This window comes from Fusarium vanettenii, assembly GCF_000151355.1.
Source record: "Fusarium vanettenii 77-13-4 chromosome 3 genomic scaffold NECHAsca_2_chr3_3_0, whole genome shotgun sequence".
Lineage (NCBI taxonomy): Eukaryota > Fungi > Ascomycota > Sordariomycetes > Hypocreales > Nectriaceae > Fusarium > Fusarium vanettenii.
This window is the reverse complement of record NW_003315880.1, coordinates 2,914,799-2,930,268: the sequence shown is the minus strand read 5'-3', so window position 1 is coordinate 2,930,268 and position 15,470 is coordinate 2,914,799. Positions and strand designations below refer to the sequence as shown.

The window sequence follows — 15,470 nt, the reverse complement described above, 5'->3', positions numbered from 1 at the left end:
AGGATGGCGCGATTCCTCAACCCGGCCAAGATTGGCCTGCTCGTCCTCGTGGAGCTCTACGTCGAAGGAGCTGTGCCCAGTGATGCGATCCTCCCAGTCCTCTCCTTCGTCCACGATCACCTCACAGATTTTGCTCCAAAGAGTGCATCTGCGGATCAGGCCGAAAGATGGGGCAAAGCAGAGCGGACGGTCAGCCTCATCATCAGCATCAAAGACTTTGAGAAGCTACTCGGCAGCTATCCCTTTTTAATGGGCATGCCCGGACGGAGATTATGGGACCAATTTTTAGGAAAACTCTGGGACATCAACTGCCTCGATGCATTGCACGACTTCTTCGACCATCTCTCTCGTCTGCTGGCCAAGACGAAGGAGGAGCGACAGAGACTTGCCGAAGTGGGCCATCCCGTTGAAGATGAGGGAGGTGTCAAACTCACACCCAACTCGCCCTTTGGGACGTTTGTCCGTCGGGCACGGCTGGAGTACCATCGACTTCGATTCCACGACTGCACCGAACTTTGGAAAAACTTTGTACGATATCGACAGCCCACCGCCCAGTACATGAAGCGCAAAATCCCGGGCTTTGGGCGGATGAGCTTCGACAATGTCTTGTTGATGGGCGAGCAAGAGGACTGGGATCACCAGAACGTCATGGACCTGGCCTCAGTGGCGTACGGTGACATGCTCACTGGGGATCAGAGTAGTACGGTCCCTGTGAGTGCCGACGACATCGGGAGCCTCCTTGAGTTCCAGATTGAACAAGTGCAGAGTGAGTATAACCCCCTAGTCCTGAGGCCCTTGCTTACACGAAGTAGAGTATGGAAACCGAATACCACTTGAAATTCGCCTTCAGTTTCACGACTTGCTTAAAGACAGTTGCATCAAGCCCAGTCTTACACACTACCTCAAGTAGGTTCAAGTGCCCCTTTATGCTGGTGGACCTTTGTCTGACATGCACAGTTTTCTTGATGCCTGGAGAGGAGGAGACTATCCGACCGCATTCGATCTGCTTCATCGATATTTTGACTACACCATGTCCAACAGAGACCGCTCCTATTACCAATACGCTCTCATGAACCTTGCTGTTCTCCAGGCCGACTTTGGCTGTCACCGAGAAGCCCTGACAGCCATGCTCGAAACCGTATCGACAGCACGAGAGAACCGGGACATGTCTTGCCTCAATTTTGCTCTCAACTGGCTGTTCCACTTTGGCCGTGCCCACCCCGATCTTGTTCGTGACCTCGTGTCTCATAGCATGTTAGGCACAGGCAAGGACAACCTCGCATTCCTCCGAGTCAAGTCGAAAGAAACGGGCATGTGGACGTTATGGAGCGCTGTGCTACTCAGCGAGGCGAAGCTTGGGCTCATCAACGGCGACAGCGTGGCTGCGGCAATGGAGTCAATGGTTCGAAGTTCTCACATTGTCATGGCGAGAAACATGAAGAACATGTTTGGCTCTCACCTCGCGCTCACGGCGGCCCTGTGGGACCGTCTTGGTGTCTCGAGTATGTCGTCGGTGGCATGCGAGGTCTTTCTGAGATGCCATGCACGACACTCCATCTTTGATGACGAACTCAAACTCAGCTGTCGACTTGCAATGATGCTCGCGGGGCAAGGAAGATACGACGAGGCCCTGGAGAAGCTGGAAGTGTTGGAAGAGAACTCATTGAGATCATGGAAGCCAAGTCAATACTGGCACAAGTATCGAGGGATCATCAAGCTCAAGAGAGACCTACACCACAACAACCTCGAAGGGGCTGACCAACTAATATCGCAAATCGTTCAGTCCAGGGATGATGATCTGGAGCCCGATATGGCCTTTCTCGTTGACAGCCTCCATGTCGATTACCTTATCCGGCGGGGTGACTTTCAAGCAGCATTTGCCAAGATCGATCGCATCATGTCACAGATACAGGAAGAACGTCGAGACGTGGTTCTCAAGGTCAAGCTTCTACTGCTGAAGGCCTCGCTTCTGGATAAGTGTGGCCGGACGCAGAGGGGCTTCACTGCTGCCATGCGAGCTGCAAGCATCTCTTGGGAAGCTCGTAATCTTCCGGGTCTCTGGGAAGCCATTGGCGCTGTGTCAAATATCCTCGTTTCACTCAGCGAGTTTGAAGCAGCCTCACAATTGCTGGTGGCCGTGATACCTCGGTCTCTTGAATGCGATACGGCGAACTTGTCCGGCCAGCTCTACAGCTACCTGGCTGACGCAAACATGGGACTTGCAGGGAAGTGCGAGCCAAAGTCGACCAAACGGATGGAATACATGACGAAAGCCCTCCAGGCTGTACAGAAGTCTTTTGGCCAATACTCGCAGATTGAGGACATGACCATGCAATGCCAGATGACGGCGAAGAAGGCCATGATCATGAAGCTCTCTGGGGACATGGCCCTGGCGGCAGACTACGCGGCGGAGTATGTGGCACTGCAGAAGAAGGCTGCGGCTCTCAGTCTTGGGGCGTGATGTGTGATGATAGCCAAGGCATGATATGACATGGTACAGCATGGACGGTGGCGAAGGGGAGCATCTTTAGGAGTTGATTATACTGTTTATTTGTACAAGGACGATTTGAAAGGAGAGGAAAAGACGTTGTCATCAATACTTCCTCAGAGGGGATAAATACCCTGCATTGCTCCTCTGGTTGTGGTCGGCCTCTTTGGTCCTGCAGACGAGCCTCAAACAGTTGGCCAAGAAACTGCCGCGAGGAGGGGAGCTCAAGATCAACAAAACACTTTCCTAGGGGATATCACCCAGGCGTGGATGCAGGAGCTGCTGGGTCTCGTGAAACAGTGGCCGTGGCAATGATGGCGATGAGTTAGTCGGGCCAGTGTGGATGACGCAGGTTTGGGACGATTACTCGGACTGGTGTCAGTGGCAGAGCTCTAGGAAATGCTGGGCAACAGTTCCGAACACAGTGGAGAGCATCTTTAGGAGTTGATTAAACATTTTATTCGTACAAGGACGAGTGAGATATGAACCAGCCCTCAGGGGTACTCTTCTTCAAGAGCATGAGATTTATGATACACGTGCAATGCCTCGTTCCTCATCAATCGTGGTTGTTCCACGCAACGCTTGTTCCACCTCCTGATGTCTACCATCGTACTTTTTCACCCTTTCTGTTCCTCAACCCACCCTCTGCTGGCGTCCCCTTTGCTGGCGTCTCCTCTGCCTTGGCCTCAACGGTTGGTGCTCCTGAATCGGCCTCTGACACATCGTTCGTAGCCCATACTCTCTCAATGCAAAGCTCAAACGGTCCCTCTACACGATCCGTCAGTCCGACACCCACACTCAGAACCTTTTGCCTCAGCATCTCAGTCTGAGGCTCAACAACGAAACCGTGATTCGTTCGTACAAAGTCGTTCCACTTGATGAGCACCGTTTCCCATTGTCCTGGCCGCTTGGCGAACAGTCTGTGCTGGTGCAGATCTGAGGGTTCCACACTCTCGGTTTGTAGATTGACAAAGTAACTGCGACCATCTGACTTGACTCGCAGCGCAAGGTACAGGAAGGGATCGATATCCCACATCGATCGACCAAACACCGTAGGTCGCTGATCGGGAGTTCGGAAGCCGGCGAATCCGGTGCGCTGGATGTTGGGCTTGTCGGCGGGGAGGCGTGTAGAGATGGAGCCGTAGAAGCGGGCGTAGGAGGAGGGGGATTTCGGGTCGGTGGATGTTGCGTGTTCAAAGTTGCTGTCGGAGAAGCCGCCGATGGTCTTGTCGGTCATGACGATGCAGTCGCGGACGTTGTTGGAGGTGTTGAAGTCGTAGAGGGGCTTGGGTTTCGTGGCGCCCTTGACGGCCTCGAAGGAGACGGCTGTGGCTTGTTAGCAGAGGATCAGAAAATTGGGTAGAGAGAGCATACCGATCTGTGTTCGTCGCCTGAGCTCGTCCATGCTTCGCCCGAAGAAGTTCCTCGAGAGGAGAGTTTGCGTCGCCCTCATGATGGGCGAGTTTCGACAAGTAAATGGTGTGTGGTTTGTCGCAAGGTTCGTCGCAGAGCCAATTGGCTCACCGAGAGTCGCGGGACATGGGCTAGAGGTAGAAGCAGCGAGTAGAGCCTTGCGACTGCGCCTGTGCTCGGAGAAGAGGTGGTGGTGTAGTTCGTGATGTGGTTGATGAGTTCGAAAAGCCGTTGAAGGTTTACACAGGCTAGCGCGTGTGAATCAGTGTCACCCACCCTTGTCAAGCAAGGAACGAGACACAGCACAAAGGCATGAGTTTATCCTCCCGTGAAGGTGTGTAGAAGAAAAAAAAAGCAGTGCATATCTCGGAGATCGCTTCTCAAATTTTGAGTAAATTCTCTTTGAAAATGTCATAATTCTCAGGTGGAAAGAACTTACCTTCTGGTGTCTCGCCCCGCGTACCACCCACCCACTGTCCCCAAAATGATCCCATTTCGCACAGGGTCGGACCACGGCACATCATTTCTCCGACACCGGCCCAAGAAATTCTTCTGAGCCGATACCCAGGTTCCGCCCGCCGATCAGAGCACCCAGCTCCGAATGATGACCCTGCGCCGGCTCAATTGGTGCCCAGACGAATAAATGCCTGCCTCGTCGACGATGGCGCTGCGCCCGGGCGCCCTGAGGAGGGGCGTCATGGGCACGGTGGGTGCACAGTTTGCGCGGTACTCGGCCATGCCCTCGAGGGCAAAGATGGTGCGGGAGATGGAGAAGACTGCCCGCCGAGAGTCGAAGAAGATGGAAGCCGAGTCAATGTCTGTTATGCAGAAGAAGGCGAATGATGAATACTTCAAGTCAGGAGGAGGGCCTCTGTTTCCTGGTGAGTTGGTCATATAGCCCCTCCAATTGAGGTTGTGAATCACTGCGAGACTAACTTCAACTCAAGGCACCTTCGTCACCCTCCCCCTCTCTCGATACCCCGGCGGCACCAACTTCTTCCGTTACTCATGGTACCGCCTGCGTCAATGGGGCATTGAGACCCTCTCCGTGCTCCAGTTCAAGCTCAAGTCCATGCCCAACTGGACGACCCGACCCAAGTGGAAGGCCGCCCGCGGCAAGATCGCACCGACAGCCAAGGTCATGTACACCGAGATGCTCACAGCTTTCGCGGCTGGCGACAAGGCTACTATCAACTCTCTCTGCCTCGGCCAGTTCGCAAAGAAGCTCACGGCTGCCATCGACCGCCGCAACCCTACCGAGCGCACCTCATTCGAACTCGTCAAGTTCAACAAGACCCTCTTCTACCCTCGTGTCGTCGCCCACCAGGTGCACGCGGTGAACCCATACGACAAGGAGAACTCGACCGAACAGGCCGTCATTGCGATTGCGTCAACACAGCGAGCGTCAAAGTACAAGAAGTCTACTGGGGAGCTGATCCCGGGAAGCACAAAGGTGCAGGAGAAGATTGAATACGTGGCTCTGTCACGGCAGGTCAATGAGAGGACTTACCATTCTGGACCTTGGCGTATATGGGGCACAGTCCCTGCTACGACTCTCGAGGCGTATCTTGAGGAGCAGGATTGGATCAACGTGGAGCAGGCCAAGCGAGCGGGATGGACTGGACCAACCAAAAAGTAAGGAAGAGAAGGCAGTTGTACTGATATGAAGGCTGAACGACCTGGTTTCCAGCTGAGAAAATGGGATCACGAGTCAAGGAGCAAGAGTAACGTGTAAAACGAGAGTGTATATTGTACGAGGATTATATCTGTGTACTATAGAATAGCATGGAGGTCGGCGAACGGACGTCAGTACATAGATAGTACTTCTCCAATTCAATCTTGGGTATTTGCCTTTTGTGTAAAAAGCAGCCGACGTCCATGAAGAAACGAGGTTCCTCTGGTGATGTGAAGAGAGATAATGTTTGTCGAGTGTACCACTCTGGTCAGGGGTTGATTGACAGAGTCAGCCAAGTCGTTGTAAGAAACGACAGCGTCTGGCATCTCATGGGGACATGTCTAGAAAAACTTGCCAGCCGTGGCAGAGACGAGGTTCTCAGCAGGCTCATCAGTCTCCCTACTCTCAGGTCGCTCAAGGGGACGATCCAGAGCATCGAAGCGACGTCCTTGGACCTTGGCCATGACGAACTGAACTGAGAGACGGAGGATGAGAGCACCAACACCCCAGAGGAAACCGCCGACAGGGGCAGCAACAAAGGCACCAAAGGCACTCCAGTCGTTACCGTACAGACCCTTCTGAACGAGCAGAAGCTCACCAGCCTCCTGAGCGTTGCCGTAGTAGACAAGACCGAAGAGGAAGACGGTAAAGATACCACCCAGACCACCAACGACAACCTCGAAGCCACGCCACCAGTAGCAGCTCTTGATGAGACCGATGCAGAGGACGGGGATAGTGGCGGCGGAGATGAGATCAGTGATGAGGTAAATCTGAAGAATCGAGGGAGCCTTGAGAGCGAGGACGATGACGGGAATGATGATGAGGACGACACCGCCTCGGATAAACCAGACATTGAGCCTGTTGCGGAACAAGTCGTTGGAGGCGGACGAGACCATGGCCGACTGCAGACTGTCAAAGGCAGCTGTGCTGAGGGTGACGACCATGACGAGAACGACACCGACGACCCAGCTAGGGAGTTGTTCCAGAAGGGCGAAAAAGGCAATGGCTCCCGATGAGGCAGTCTCATCTTCCTGCAAGGCTCCAGACCAGATGGCGATGAGACCAGTAGAACCGACAAGAGTAAGGACGCACAGCACGACAATGGTGGCGATGATGGTGCCCAGATGAAGGTCCTTGTCCGTCTTGGAGGCAAAGGTGCGTAGCCAGAAAGAGGACAGGAAGAAGCTGTTGGTCACGACGGCGACAGGGAAGATGTACAGGAGCTGCCAGCCGAGAAGGTTCGCATCGAGAAGGCCGGATGAATCGATCAGGCTGCGGTCGATGCTTGTCTTTGCGCCGATGGTGATGGTGGCGATGATGACGAGACCGATGACCATGGCTCCTTGGATGACATCGGTCAAGAAGGAGATGCGGAAGCCACCGAGAGCTGGGAGAGTCAGAACGTGGCTTCAAGACAGGAGAGGTGAGCTTACAGGTGTAGATAGTGGTGATGACACACTGGACGATCATGACGGGGAGACCATCAAGGCCAGTCAAAGCCGTGACGACCTGTCCAATGGCCGAGAGCTCAGAAACCATGTACAAGAACAAAGTAACCAGCGTCATGAAGCTAAGATACAGCATAGTCAAAGTACCATATCGCTGCCTCGTCCACTCGGTCAGGACGAAACCCTCAGGACAACGTCGTCGAATGACAGGACCGATATATCCAAACATGAGGATGGGAATAGCCGACGAGAACGAGTAGACAATCATACCCTGAACGCCAGCAATGGTTGCCAACTCGGGATACGAGAATAGAATGGCGGATCCGAGAGCTACAAGAGTCAGTTTGTCACTGAGGAAATGGGGAAAGGGTCAGGGGGGGTTCTGGAGCGGCAACACTTTTCCCACGCAAGCATTAACTTGATCGAGTATTTACGGTACAATCTCAGCTTTGCCTCTGCACGTCAGCATCTCCTCGAGTTGTAACTCTCGAGGTTGGATGCCGACGATACTTCGACTCAGCGCCCGTAGTGAGCCGCATCCTCTCCCCCCTCCCGAGATGTCTCTCTGGAGCAGGTTTGATGCATTGTTATCCAGCTCAGCTCAAGTTGTACGCTTCAACTGAGCTGGATGAGGGTTAGTAGCAACAGAGTTGTGTGAAACATCTTGGGGAGGGGGGAGAAGAAGTAAGATCGTTATTGTGAGGTACGAACCTGCTCGTTCAGTCTTTACTGCTTCATGCTCGTCGTAATACTCGTGCGTGAGATTGAATTCCTCACAGCCAATTGCTTCATCGTTGCTTTGCTGCAGTGTTGCTACCGCTCCGGGATGTTTGCGTTTCAAGAGCTCTTTGAGGCTCTACTCACCGGAGGCGATGAAGTTGAGGGCCAGAGGAAAGGCTGCCAAACGTTAGCAGCTGGTCTTTTTGAAGGGAACCTAGGGTGCCCCATGAAGAACTCATGGGATCTAGAGTCTCTGGGAGTTAAGTTTTCCTGACCCGTCTGAGTTCCGTTGCCAGAGAGAAAGTCCTTTTTGGACTGGTTTCTCATTCTCCAGGCAATGCCCGTTCCAACAATGCTGCGTCCATTGTTAGCTTGGTGTCTGTTGACGCGCAAAAGAAGGTGGATTTTTGGAGGATGACGAACAGAAATGCACCATAAGTTAGGTACATGACGGCGTTGGACGCCTGCGTAGATGGTTGACCCATGGCGAAAAAGGGGGACGTGATCTGTCGTTTTTCGAAATACGAAGGGTACACGTTCAACAGAACAAGTGTCGTTCTTGGGTGGAATTGTTGATGTAGGAAAGAAGAAAAATCAGGCATTCCCAAACCGAGGGGATTTTTTTCTTCAAATGCGCCGCCGCTTCAGCTGATTACAGTTAGAACCCATCCCATCTCCCAATCCAGTAAAGGTAATCAGAGCCGTCACAGATCCAAGGATACTTGGGCTTGGCTGATTGAATGCGAGCTTTTTTCGTTAGTGAGTGTGGGGGTCAGTTCATCTCTCGAACTCGTGGTGAAAATGAGACGACAGGGAGTCATCAGGTGGACACGAAAAGAGTGGAGTTTTTCATGGAGCGACGGACCGAAGAGCTTGCAAGCTGCTGTTGGATGAATAAAGGGAGATTGTGTTTCTTCTTTGACGATTGGTCTCCATTGCTCACGGGAATAACTCTCTCGTTCATTAGAGGCAAACCTTAGCTTAGTGTCGTCGTAATGCTTGTCGTGGAGTCGTAAAAAGCTTACCTGGACATCATGTAATAATTGACTGAGACTATTCACACATCACAGTAAGGCTTACCTTATCATTCACATCAATCAGTCTTCCCTTAGGCCATAACATCTTGATCATTCTTATCCCGGAGTCATACTCACATTTGCTCACGCTGTGAAGGTCCTTAGGCCTCTCGTCAAAATTGTTATCTCGCCAGGGCTACCAAGTGCCCCATAGCATGATCCCACGTTCGGCCCTTTTGCCAGGCCTAAACATCATATCATATCATCACCAGAGAAAGCATTCACACATTCACCAAGCAAAAAGGGAACCAGAGTTATTTTTTTGGTGGGCTTTCGCCCTTTTGTGGGCTTGCGCCCTTTTCCAACCATGTTTTTTTGTTTTTCTAATTTTCTATCCCATCCATACATGTCCCATCCGAAGTTTTCATACAAATACCCTGGTAAGCAAAGGGCAGCGCGTAAGCCGTCCTGTTTCATCTTGTGAGGTAGGAGGCCGAGAGATTAGAGAAGATTGAGGTCCAAATGAGTGTAGAGTGTAAAAAGTCGAAAGCAGAAGATGCCGAGAGAAATCGCAAACAAAAAAAGAGCCGAGTGTGTTGAGTGTGTCGAGAAGCAACAAGCCTCAGGTGATGAAGCTATCGTTGCGACAGAGCTCACTGCTCGGAGACGTGTTGAGAGATGCGAAGGAAAGACGTTAAGGCGAAACAGAGCGAAACAGACTGAATGAACCGAAAAAGACAAAGCGAATATAGAGCATATCGTTGAGGATCGTAAAGCAAATGAGTGTAAGCGATCAGATGGATATGCGTATGGTATGTCAAGAAACAACCGAGAAGTCGGTCGTAGTGTGAAGCTCTGACTTCATGCCGACGCGGTGATGAGTGTCAATGGTCGGAGAGTGAGAGCGCATCAAAGAGTGAGAGATTAGTCGGAGAACGCAGAGTCCTCATACCCAGTAGAGGCCTCCTCGGTCTGCTGCTCAGAAGTCTCTTCCTCAGACTCCTCGTTCTGGCCATCCTCATAGATGTCAACCTGCTCGGTGACATTGGCCTGGCGGGTAGGTGACTCGACGATAACGTACGGATAGGCTGGGTTACCGGTGTACATCATGTTGGCGCCGTAAGCGTTCTGGTACTGTGCCTGTTGAGGGTAGGCAGCGGGCATGTAGCCGAATCCAGGAGTCATTCCCTGGGGCATCATCTGAGGCATAAGTTGAGGGTGCGCCATGTGAGACGACATCATCTGGGATGCCATCATCTGGGCCTGCATAGCCTGGACTTGGGCATTCGCCATCTGAGCTTGCATCATAGGATGCATCATTCCTTGGGGCTGCGTCACCTGCGCGCCGGGTGCTCCTGGGTATGCGAAAGCCTGCTGGTAAGGCGGAACCATCGACATGTAAGGCAGTGGCATCATGCCCTGAGGGACAAGGTTGTTGTGCCCACCGGAAGCGAGAGCGTCGACAGTGCTCTGAGGGGCCTGATCCTTGGCCTTCTTCTTGGAAGACTTGGGAGTCTTGGGAGTCTTGTTCTTGTCAGCTTTGACAACCTTGTTAGACTTCTCACCCTTATCAGCCTTGGCACTTCTCTTCAGATCGTCGCAGGAAAGGTTGAGGCGACCAAGTCGAAGGTGCTCCTCGGATCGAGCAGTGCGCTTGAGGAGATCATCCTCCACCTTGTTGTTGTGCTTCAGGTTCTCTTCGGACAGATGGTGAGAACGAGTGAAGGCCCTCTTCCGGGTCATTCGGATGGAATCACTCTGCGAATCGTCAACGGTCTCCTAGGCCGCTTCTTCGTTGGCAGCAGCAGTCTCGATAGCGAGTTCGGCAGCAGTCTTGAAAGCCTTGCGGGTAGCGTCCTCAGAAGCCTTCTTCTTCGCATCCTCGGCGGCCTTGTGCATGTTCTCCTTGTTGGCGCATTGGATGTACTTTGCGAGTGTGCTCTGGATCTTTGCATCCTCAGACTCCTCCAAGGTCGAACTGGCACGAGCAACAGCATCGTCGATGGAAGGGAAAATGTTGGTGACCGAGCGGCGAGCACCAGAACGATGACCAGCCATGCGCTGACCAAACGAGGGACCGAGTGTGGAAGCACGATAGGCGTTAGAAAGGTAAGGGTTGCGCTCAAAGTCAGATGATCCAGTAGAAGACATATCAGGAGAAGGTGCCCAGTGAACGGTGGGCTTTAGCATGTCGACAGAAGCCAGCGGAGCATAGGCTGGGATAGATGGGGGTCCCATGGCAGTAGTCTCCTCAAGGTCGAAGAGACGACGAGCTGTAATTCTCAGAGGCTCAGGCTGCAGGATTTCCGGGCTGTGAGCCTGGAGAAGGGGCGATGCTTGCAGTCTCTGGTACTGCAGTTGCTGGTACTCAGAACCAGCGTATGTGGGCTTCCGGAATGAAGTCTCCTGGTATGGAGACTGACCGCTCTGCAACTCAATGTAGGAGGGCTCATACACAGATGACTGGCGGTAGGATGACGATCTTCGGAAGGACTGTCCCTTGGGCTGAGACTGATCATAGGGAGACTCGTCCTTTGGTGGCCAGGCACCCATCGAGAAGTCAGCAGTCTTGGGGCCAGCAAGAACATCGTAGACAGAAGCAGATCGCTGATGTCCCTTAGAGCGACGTCTCTGAGAGCCAGCATCGTTGTTGGGAGTGACAAAAGCAGTCGCGAACGCCGATGCATTTCGTCGATGAGGTCGGTTCGGGGGAACCGTGCCATAGGGTCCAGTGGAACCAGCTGGGGTTGCGTGAAGGGACTTCGTGCGTCGACGCTCGCAGCGGAGCGAAGTGCCACCAATTCTGTAGCCGTTCTGTATCATTGTTAGCAGTTGACTATATCTTGGACACATCGGGGAGGACTTGCCAGCTTGGCGATAGCCTTGTCAGGGCCGTTGGGATGATCGTACTCGATAAAGGCATAAAAGCTAGCCATTCCTTGTACACGTTAGCAAGTAACTTGTCAGAGGTATAGACTACTTACCGTTGCTGCCGTCGACTGACTGCTTAATTTGGGTACTGACAATTGTTCCGCACCCCGAACCCAGCTCGCGGACAAGGTACTCAGTCGTATGAGCTGGTAGGGAACCGAGAAAGACGGAACGACTGTCTCTCTCCAAAGTGATCATGCAGGTGACGTCGTGGGGATCTCGCTCAGAGGGATCCTGAGCAACTTTGAAATCAAAGTTGATGATGACAAAGGGGGTGTTGTCACCAACGCCCTGTAAGACTGTTAGTATTGAAGCAAAGACAATGGTAATAGCTGGATACTCACTCTGATGACATCACGTCGGGGATCAAACCTTTCGAATCGAACACGAACGGCGGGCGAGAGACCAAGACGCTCCTGTGTGGCAGGGTCTAGGTCCTCGACCTTGGCGATGGCTCCAAACGGAGAGAGGAGATCTCGAGCCTCGTTGTGGGACACCTTGCCCTTGTTGCGACGGATGATGAGGAAAATCACTATGCATGATAAGCAGGCAGTCAAGTAGATCGAGTGGGATGTCACTTACGGTTGGCGTTGCATCGTTCAACGCGAACGGGTCGGCCAAGGATCTCGACACCTCGGAGGTTGGCGAGGGCCTTCTCAGCATCCTCAGGTTTCTGAAGGAAGAGTCAATTTCAACTATCAGACGTGTGGTTGTCAGCGTTGCTTACGGTGTACTGAGCGAAGCCGAAAGGCATCTGACGCTTGTCGCGCTTGATCTTGACAAAGACAGTGCCGTACAGGTTGAACACCTTGGTAACGGCGGACTGGAGGGTCAGGTCATCGTAATTCTGACTGAGGCTGAGTGTCCAGTTAGTGTGTGGTTTTCAAAAGAGTGCTCTGGTGACTTACTTTGCAACGAAGACACAAGCCTCGGATGGGTAGCAGGACTGAGCGTCCCACTCCTGACCGGAGGCGTCCTGGATGGCCTCTGGGTTGATGAGAGGCTGAGAGATCTGCTCCTGGTGAGGGATCTCCTGAGTGACGGAAGTATCAGTTCCAGTGTTGTCTCGTCCGGTCATGCCATCCGAGTTGGAAGGGCCGGATCTAGGAGTATCAGCAACTGAAAAGTAGAGGACTTTCTGGAATACTCACCCAGAGAACGATTGAGACTCATCATCGGCGTCACCGAAAGAACGCGGAGGAGGGAAGCTGCAGGTGTGTTAGGAGAACTCGTGCAACAAGCTGTCGGTCAACGCTTACCTCTTGGCCACATGAAGGGCACGAGGACGGATTTCTGCGCCAGTTAGTAAAGTCATTCTGGAACAGAAAGAAGATTTCAAAGTGAAGTAGAGGAATGATGAGGGAGTGACCTGGTCGTCTCTGGGACCTCAGCAGTGCAAACTGCACCCCTGAAAACGGCGAAAAGGCCACAACAAACAGCAAACAAAGGCAAACAATGAATATGCACAAGCATAGACTAAACATGAGGCAAACATGCAGTATTCCAGATGAAAGAGGCAAGTGCACATCGAGTCCGGTGGAGACCAGGTGGATGCGTATCAATACAAAAGGAGTAGGGGAGATAGGGAGAGACGAAGACAGCGAAACTGAAAAGAAGTAGGTCACTTACGGTCGTCAGAACTGTCGCTTCCAGAGTCTGCAGTGCGCTGGATGTCGAGAGCGGAAAAAGCGTTTCGAAGCTGGTTTGCTCCGTGTCGGGCGGCACCCCGAGGGCGACGCCGCGTAGACGAGGGCATGGTTGTGGTAAATAGAGAGAACTGTGCTGCGAGCGGCGGCGTTAGAGACGAGCAGAACAAGCAGAGGAGAAGACAGAAGAGTTAGAGGCCAGAGCTGAAGCGGTAGAGACGACAGCGACGGTCGGGGAGAGGAGAGGGAGCTTGGGAGAGGAGGCGGAGAAGATGGAGGAGAGGGAAGAGGGGAGAGGAAGAGAGAGGAAGAGAGGGAGCGAGAGAGAGAAGAGAGGGGATTTACCTGGATGGCCTGTTTCTCTGGTGACCGAGGACCTTGAGAGTGAGGTCGGGCGCGTTCGAGGGCGTTTCTGAAGTGACGAGCGAAGGTAACGAAGCGAGCGAGCCGTCAGAGACGCTCTACTCGCGAGGACGAGTGATGCTAGAGTGAGCAGAGATGTGAAGCGGTTGCTTCAAAGGTAGGAGAAGAGGTGATCGCTTGAGTAGCGAACGGCAGAAACCTGAAGGGCTCGCGTGGAAAGCAGACGAGCACAAAGGCAGGAAGCCTCTCGAGAAGAAGATTTGAAAAATAAACACGAGAAGCTTGTCAGGTGCCTGACGATGCGATGCTCAAAGAGAAGATGCGTTGCGGGTAAAGGTTTGCGGAAGTGTGGTGTGAGCGTGGTGAAGTGTGAAGGAGGAAAACAAAGAGAGGCGAGGGGGAGTTTGGGAGGGAGATGGAGATGCAGCTCAGAGCCGCCGCCAGAAAAACAAGGAGCGGGAGCAGCACCAGCCTCAACCACGGTCAGGCACCCACAGCAGCTTCACACGCGCAGAACTTTCTAAGACTAGTTCAGATGCACCGTAATAGGCTTGGACAAGGATTAGGGCTCCCATTGATTCTATTCTAATCCATTGTCCCTCCTACAGGGCAAACAAGCCTCCAATATCAGTGGTGTTGTGAATTTTAGAGACGCAGATAGGTGCTGTAAATTCTTGCATACGCCTCGACACCCACTAACCCGCGTAAATGGCCTCCCCTAGAAAACGTCCTAGGAGTATCGTTGGACAGGGCATTGCACATTGGTTAAGGTGCGTCCAAACAGCTTGAGGAACAATAGGCTAAGTGGACGTAAAAGCGAATGGGGCCATGGGCAGCTGGCAAACACTCGGTGACGATTGTTGCGTTTTTGATATTTTTGTTCGACGCACTCCCTACGAGGCGGTATTGATGTCATGGCCATGCAGTGTGCTGGTTCTTTGTGAGGTATGCTGGCCGCCAGCGTGCAGGAATTATTTCTTGGTGGGCAGTGTCATGACCCCATCGCGGCCAACGGGACCTCGAGGAGCTGTGCAGTCAGTGCGTATGATTTTGATTCTTTCTACTTTCCTCAATGTGCACCCAGGACCTTCTCATTCTATTACTTAATACCAAAGATCGACATCTACGCTGTTTCTTTCAAGATTGAAAAAGGAGGTCATGATCCCGACCTGGTCTGCGTGGTGGTGATGCAGAACTGAATCGTCTGCCCTCAGGGACGTCGGTTTCTTCCTCCCTCTACGAAGATCACACTGACTCTGGTCATAGAAAAGGCCCCTACAACTCGACATCGAAGATCTACAGAAGATGCCATTGTCGACCTGTCGATCTGCCCCCTTGTCGAACGCCACCCGTCGCAGCAGCCACTTGAACGCTGAAGAAGGAAGACGAACTTGCCCTCGGTCGCTTCGATTAGGATTTCGCCGCAGAACACAGCAGCATTGGTACAATAAAAGACCTCGGCGTGTTCATTCATGGCTCCGGGGTTTGGTCGCCTATCCTCAGTCGTACCTCGATCGAGCGGCAAGACCTGCGGAACTTATCGCACCTGCGGACTCCCCTTTCCTCGAACTCGACCGAGAAAGCTAAAGAAAGTTGCTAGGTAAGAATACAAGCCAGTGCAACTTCGCGTCTCTTCGTCAAGGCTCCTTGAGCGCCTCGTCGAAGAACAGAGGAGATCTTGGTGGTAGACAGAACGAGGAACAAGGAGAGAGGTGAGATTGGCCCTGTAGTACTTGTCCTGCTCATGCTGGCTTAACTAGATTCTCTACT

The 15,470-nt window shown here is 52.7% G+C and overlaps 5 protein-coding genes across 5 annotated transcripts; 2 read left to right on the top strand and 3 right to left on the bottom strand.

Moving 5' to 3' along the window:
• Positions 1-3: 3 nt before the first annotated feature.
• On the top strand, positions 4-2,461 carry NECHADRAFT_92127 (uncharacterized protein; the record flags this gene model as incomplete). Its single annotated transcript, XM_003053244.1, has 3 exons — positions 4-766; positions 813-906; positions 958-2,461. The coding sequence occupies 3 exons, from the start codon at positions 4-6 to the stop codon at positions 2,459-2,461; spliced, it is 2,361 nt and encodes a 786-aa protein (XP_003053290.1).
• Positions 2,462-2,934: 473 nt separating this feature from the next.
• Positions 2,935-4,080, bottom strand: NECHADRAFT_103861 (uncharacterized protein). The gene is made up of 2 exons (XM_003052741.1): positions 3,863-4,080; positions 2,935-3,814 (listed from the first exon to the last, which is right to left on the bottom strand). Exons 1-2 carry the CDS (start codon positions 3,939-3,941, stop codon positions 3,090-3,092), a joined length of 804 nt encoding a protein of 267 aa, XP_003052787.1. The 5' UTR covers positions 3,942-4,080; the 3' UTR covers positions 2,935-3,089.
• Positions 4,081-4,634: 554 nt separating this feature from the next.
• NECHADRAFT_59411 (uncharacterized protein) lies at positions 4,635-5,746 on the top strand. Its single transcript, XM_003053243.1, has 2 exons — positions 4,635-4,782; positions 4,849-5,746. The coding sequence occupies exons 1-2, from the start codon at positions 4,638-4,640 to the stop codon at positions 5,538-5,540; spliced, it is 837 nt and encodes a 278-aa protein (XP_003053289.1). The 5' UTR covers positions 4,635-4,637; the 3' UTR covers positions 5,541-5,746.
• A 171-nt stretch (positions 5,747-5,917) lies between these two features.
• NECHADRAFT_36599 (uncharacterized protein) lies at positions 5,918-8,229 on the bottom strand (the record flags this gene model as incomplete). The annotated part of the gene is made up of 5 exons (XM_003052740.1): positions 5,918-6,963; positions 7,010-7,354; positions 7,889-7,921; positions 8,020-8,099; positions 8,168-8,229. 5 exons carry the CDS (start codon positions 8,227-8,229, stop codon positions 5,918-5,920), a joined length of 1,566 nt encoding a protein of 521 aa, XP_003052786.1.
• A 1,455-nt stretch (positions 8,230-9,684) lies between these two features.
• Positions 9,685-13,447, bottom strand: NECHADRAFT_78130 (uncharacterized protein; the record flags this gene model as incomplete). Its single annotated transcript, XM_003052739.1, has 11 exons — positions 9,685-10,489; positions 10,688-11,574; positions 11,610-11,698; positions 11,745-11,982; positions 12,036-12,223; positions 12,274-12,364; positions 12,419-12,548; positions 12,600-12,794; positions 12,843-12,899; positions 12,951-12,984; positions 13,321-13,447. The coding sequence occupies 11 exons, from the start codon at positions 13,445-13,447 to the stop codon at positions 9,685-9,687; spliced, it is 2,841 nt and encodes a 946-aa protein (XP_003052785.1).
• Between the last annotated feature and the right edge of the window lie 2,023 nt (positions 13,448-15,470).

Excerpts from the sequence above, each read along its gene's own strand:
- NECHADRAFT_103861 (XM_003052741.1), bottom strand. The coding sequence starts at position 3,941 with ATGAGGGCGACGCAAACTCTCCTCTCGAGGAACTTCTTCGGGCGAAGC. Across the intron at positions 3,815-3,862 it reads CAGGCGACGAACACAGATCG|CCGTCTCCTTCGAGGCCGTC; the intron begins GTATGCTCTCTC and ends AACAAGCCACAG.
- NECHADRAFT_59411 (XM_003053243.1), top strand. The coding sequence starts at position 4,638 with ATGCCCTCGAGGGCAAAGATGGTGCGGGAGATGGAGAAGACTGCCCGC. Across the intron at positions 4,783-4,848 it reads AGGAGGGCCTCTGTTTCCTG|GCACCTTCGTCACCCTCCCC; the intron begins GTGAGTTGGTCA and ends CTTCAACTCAAG.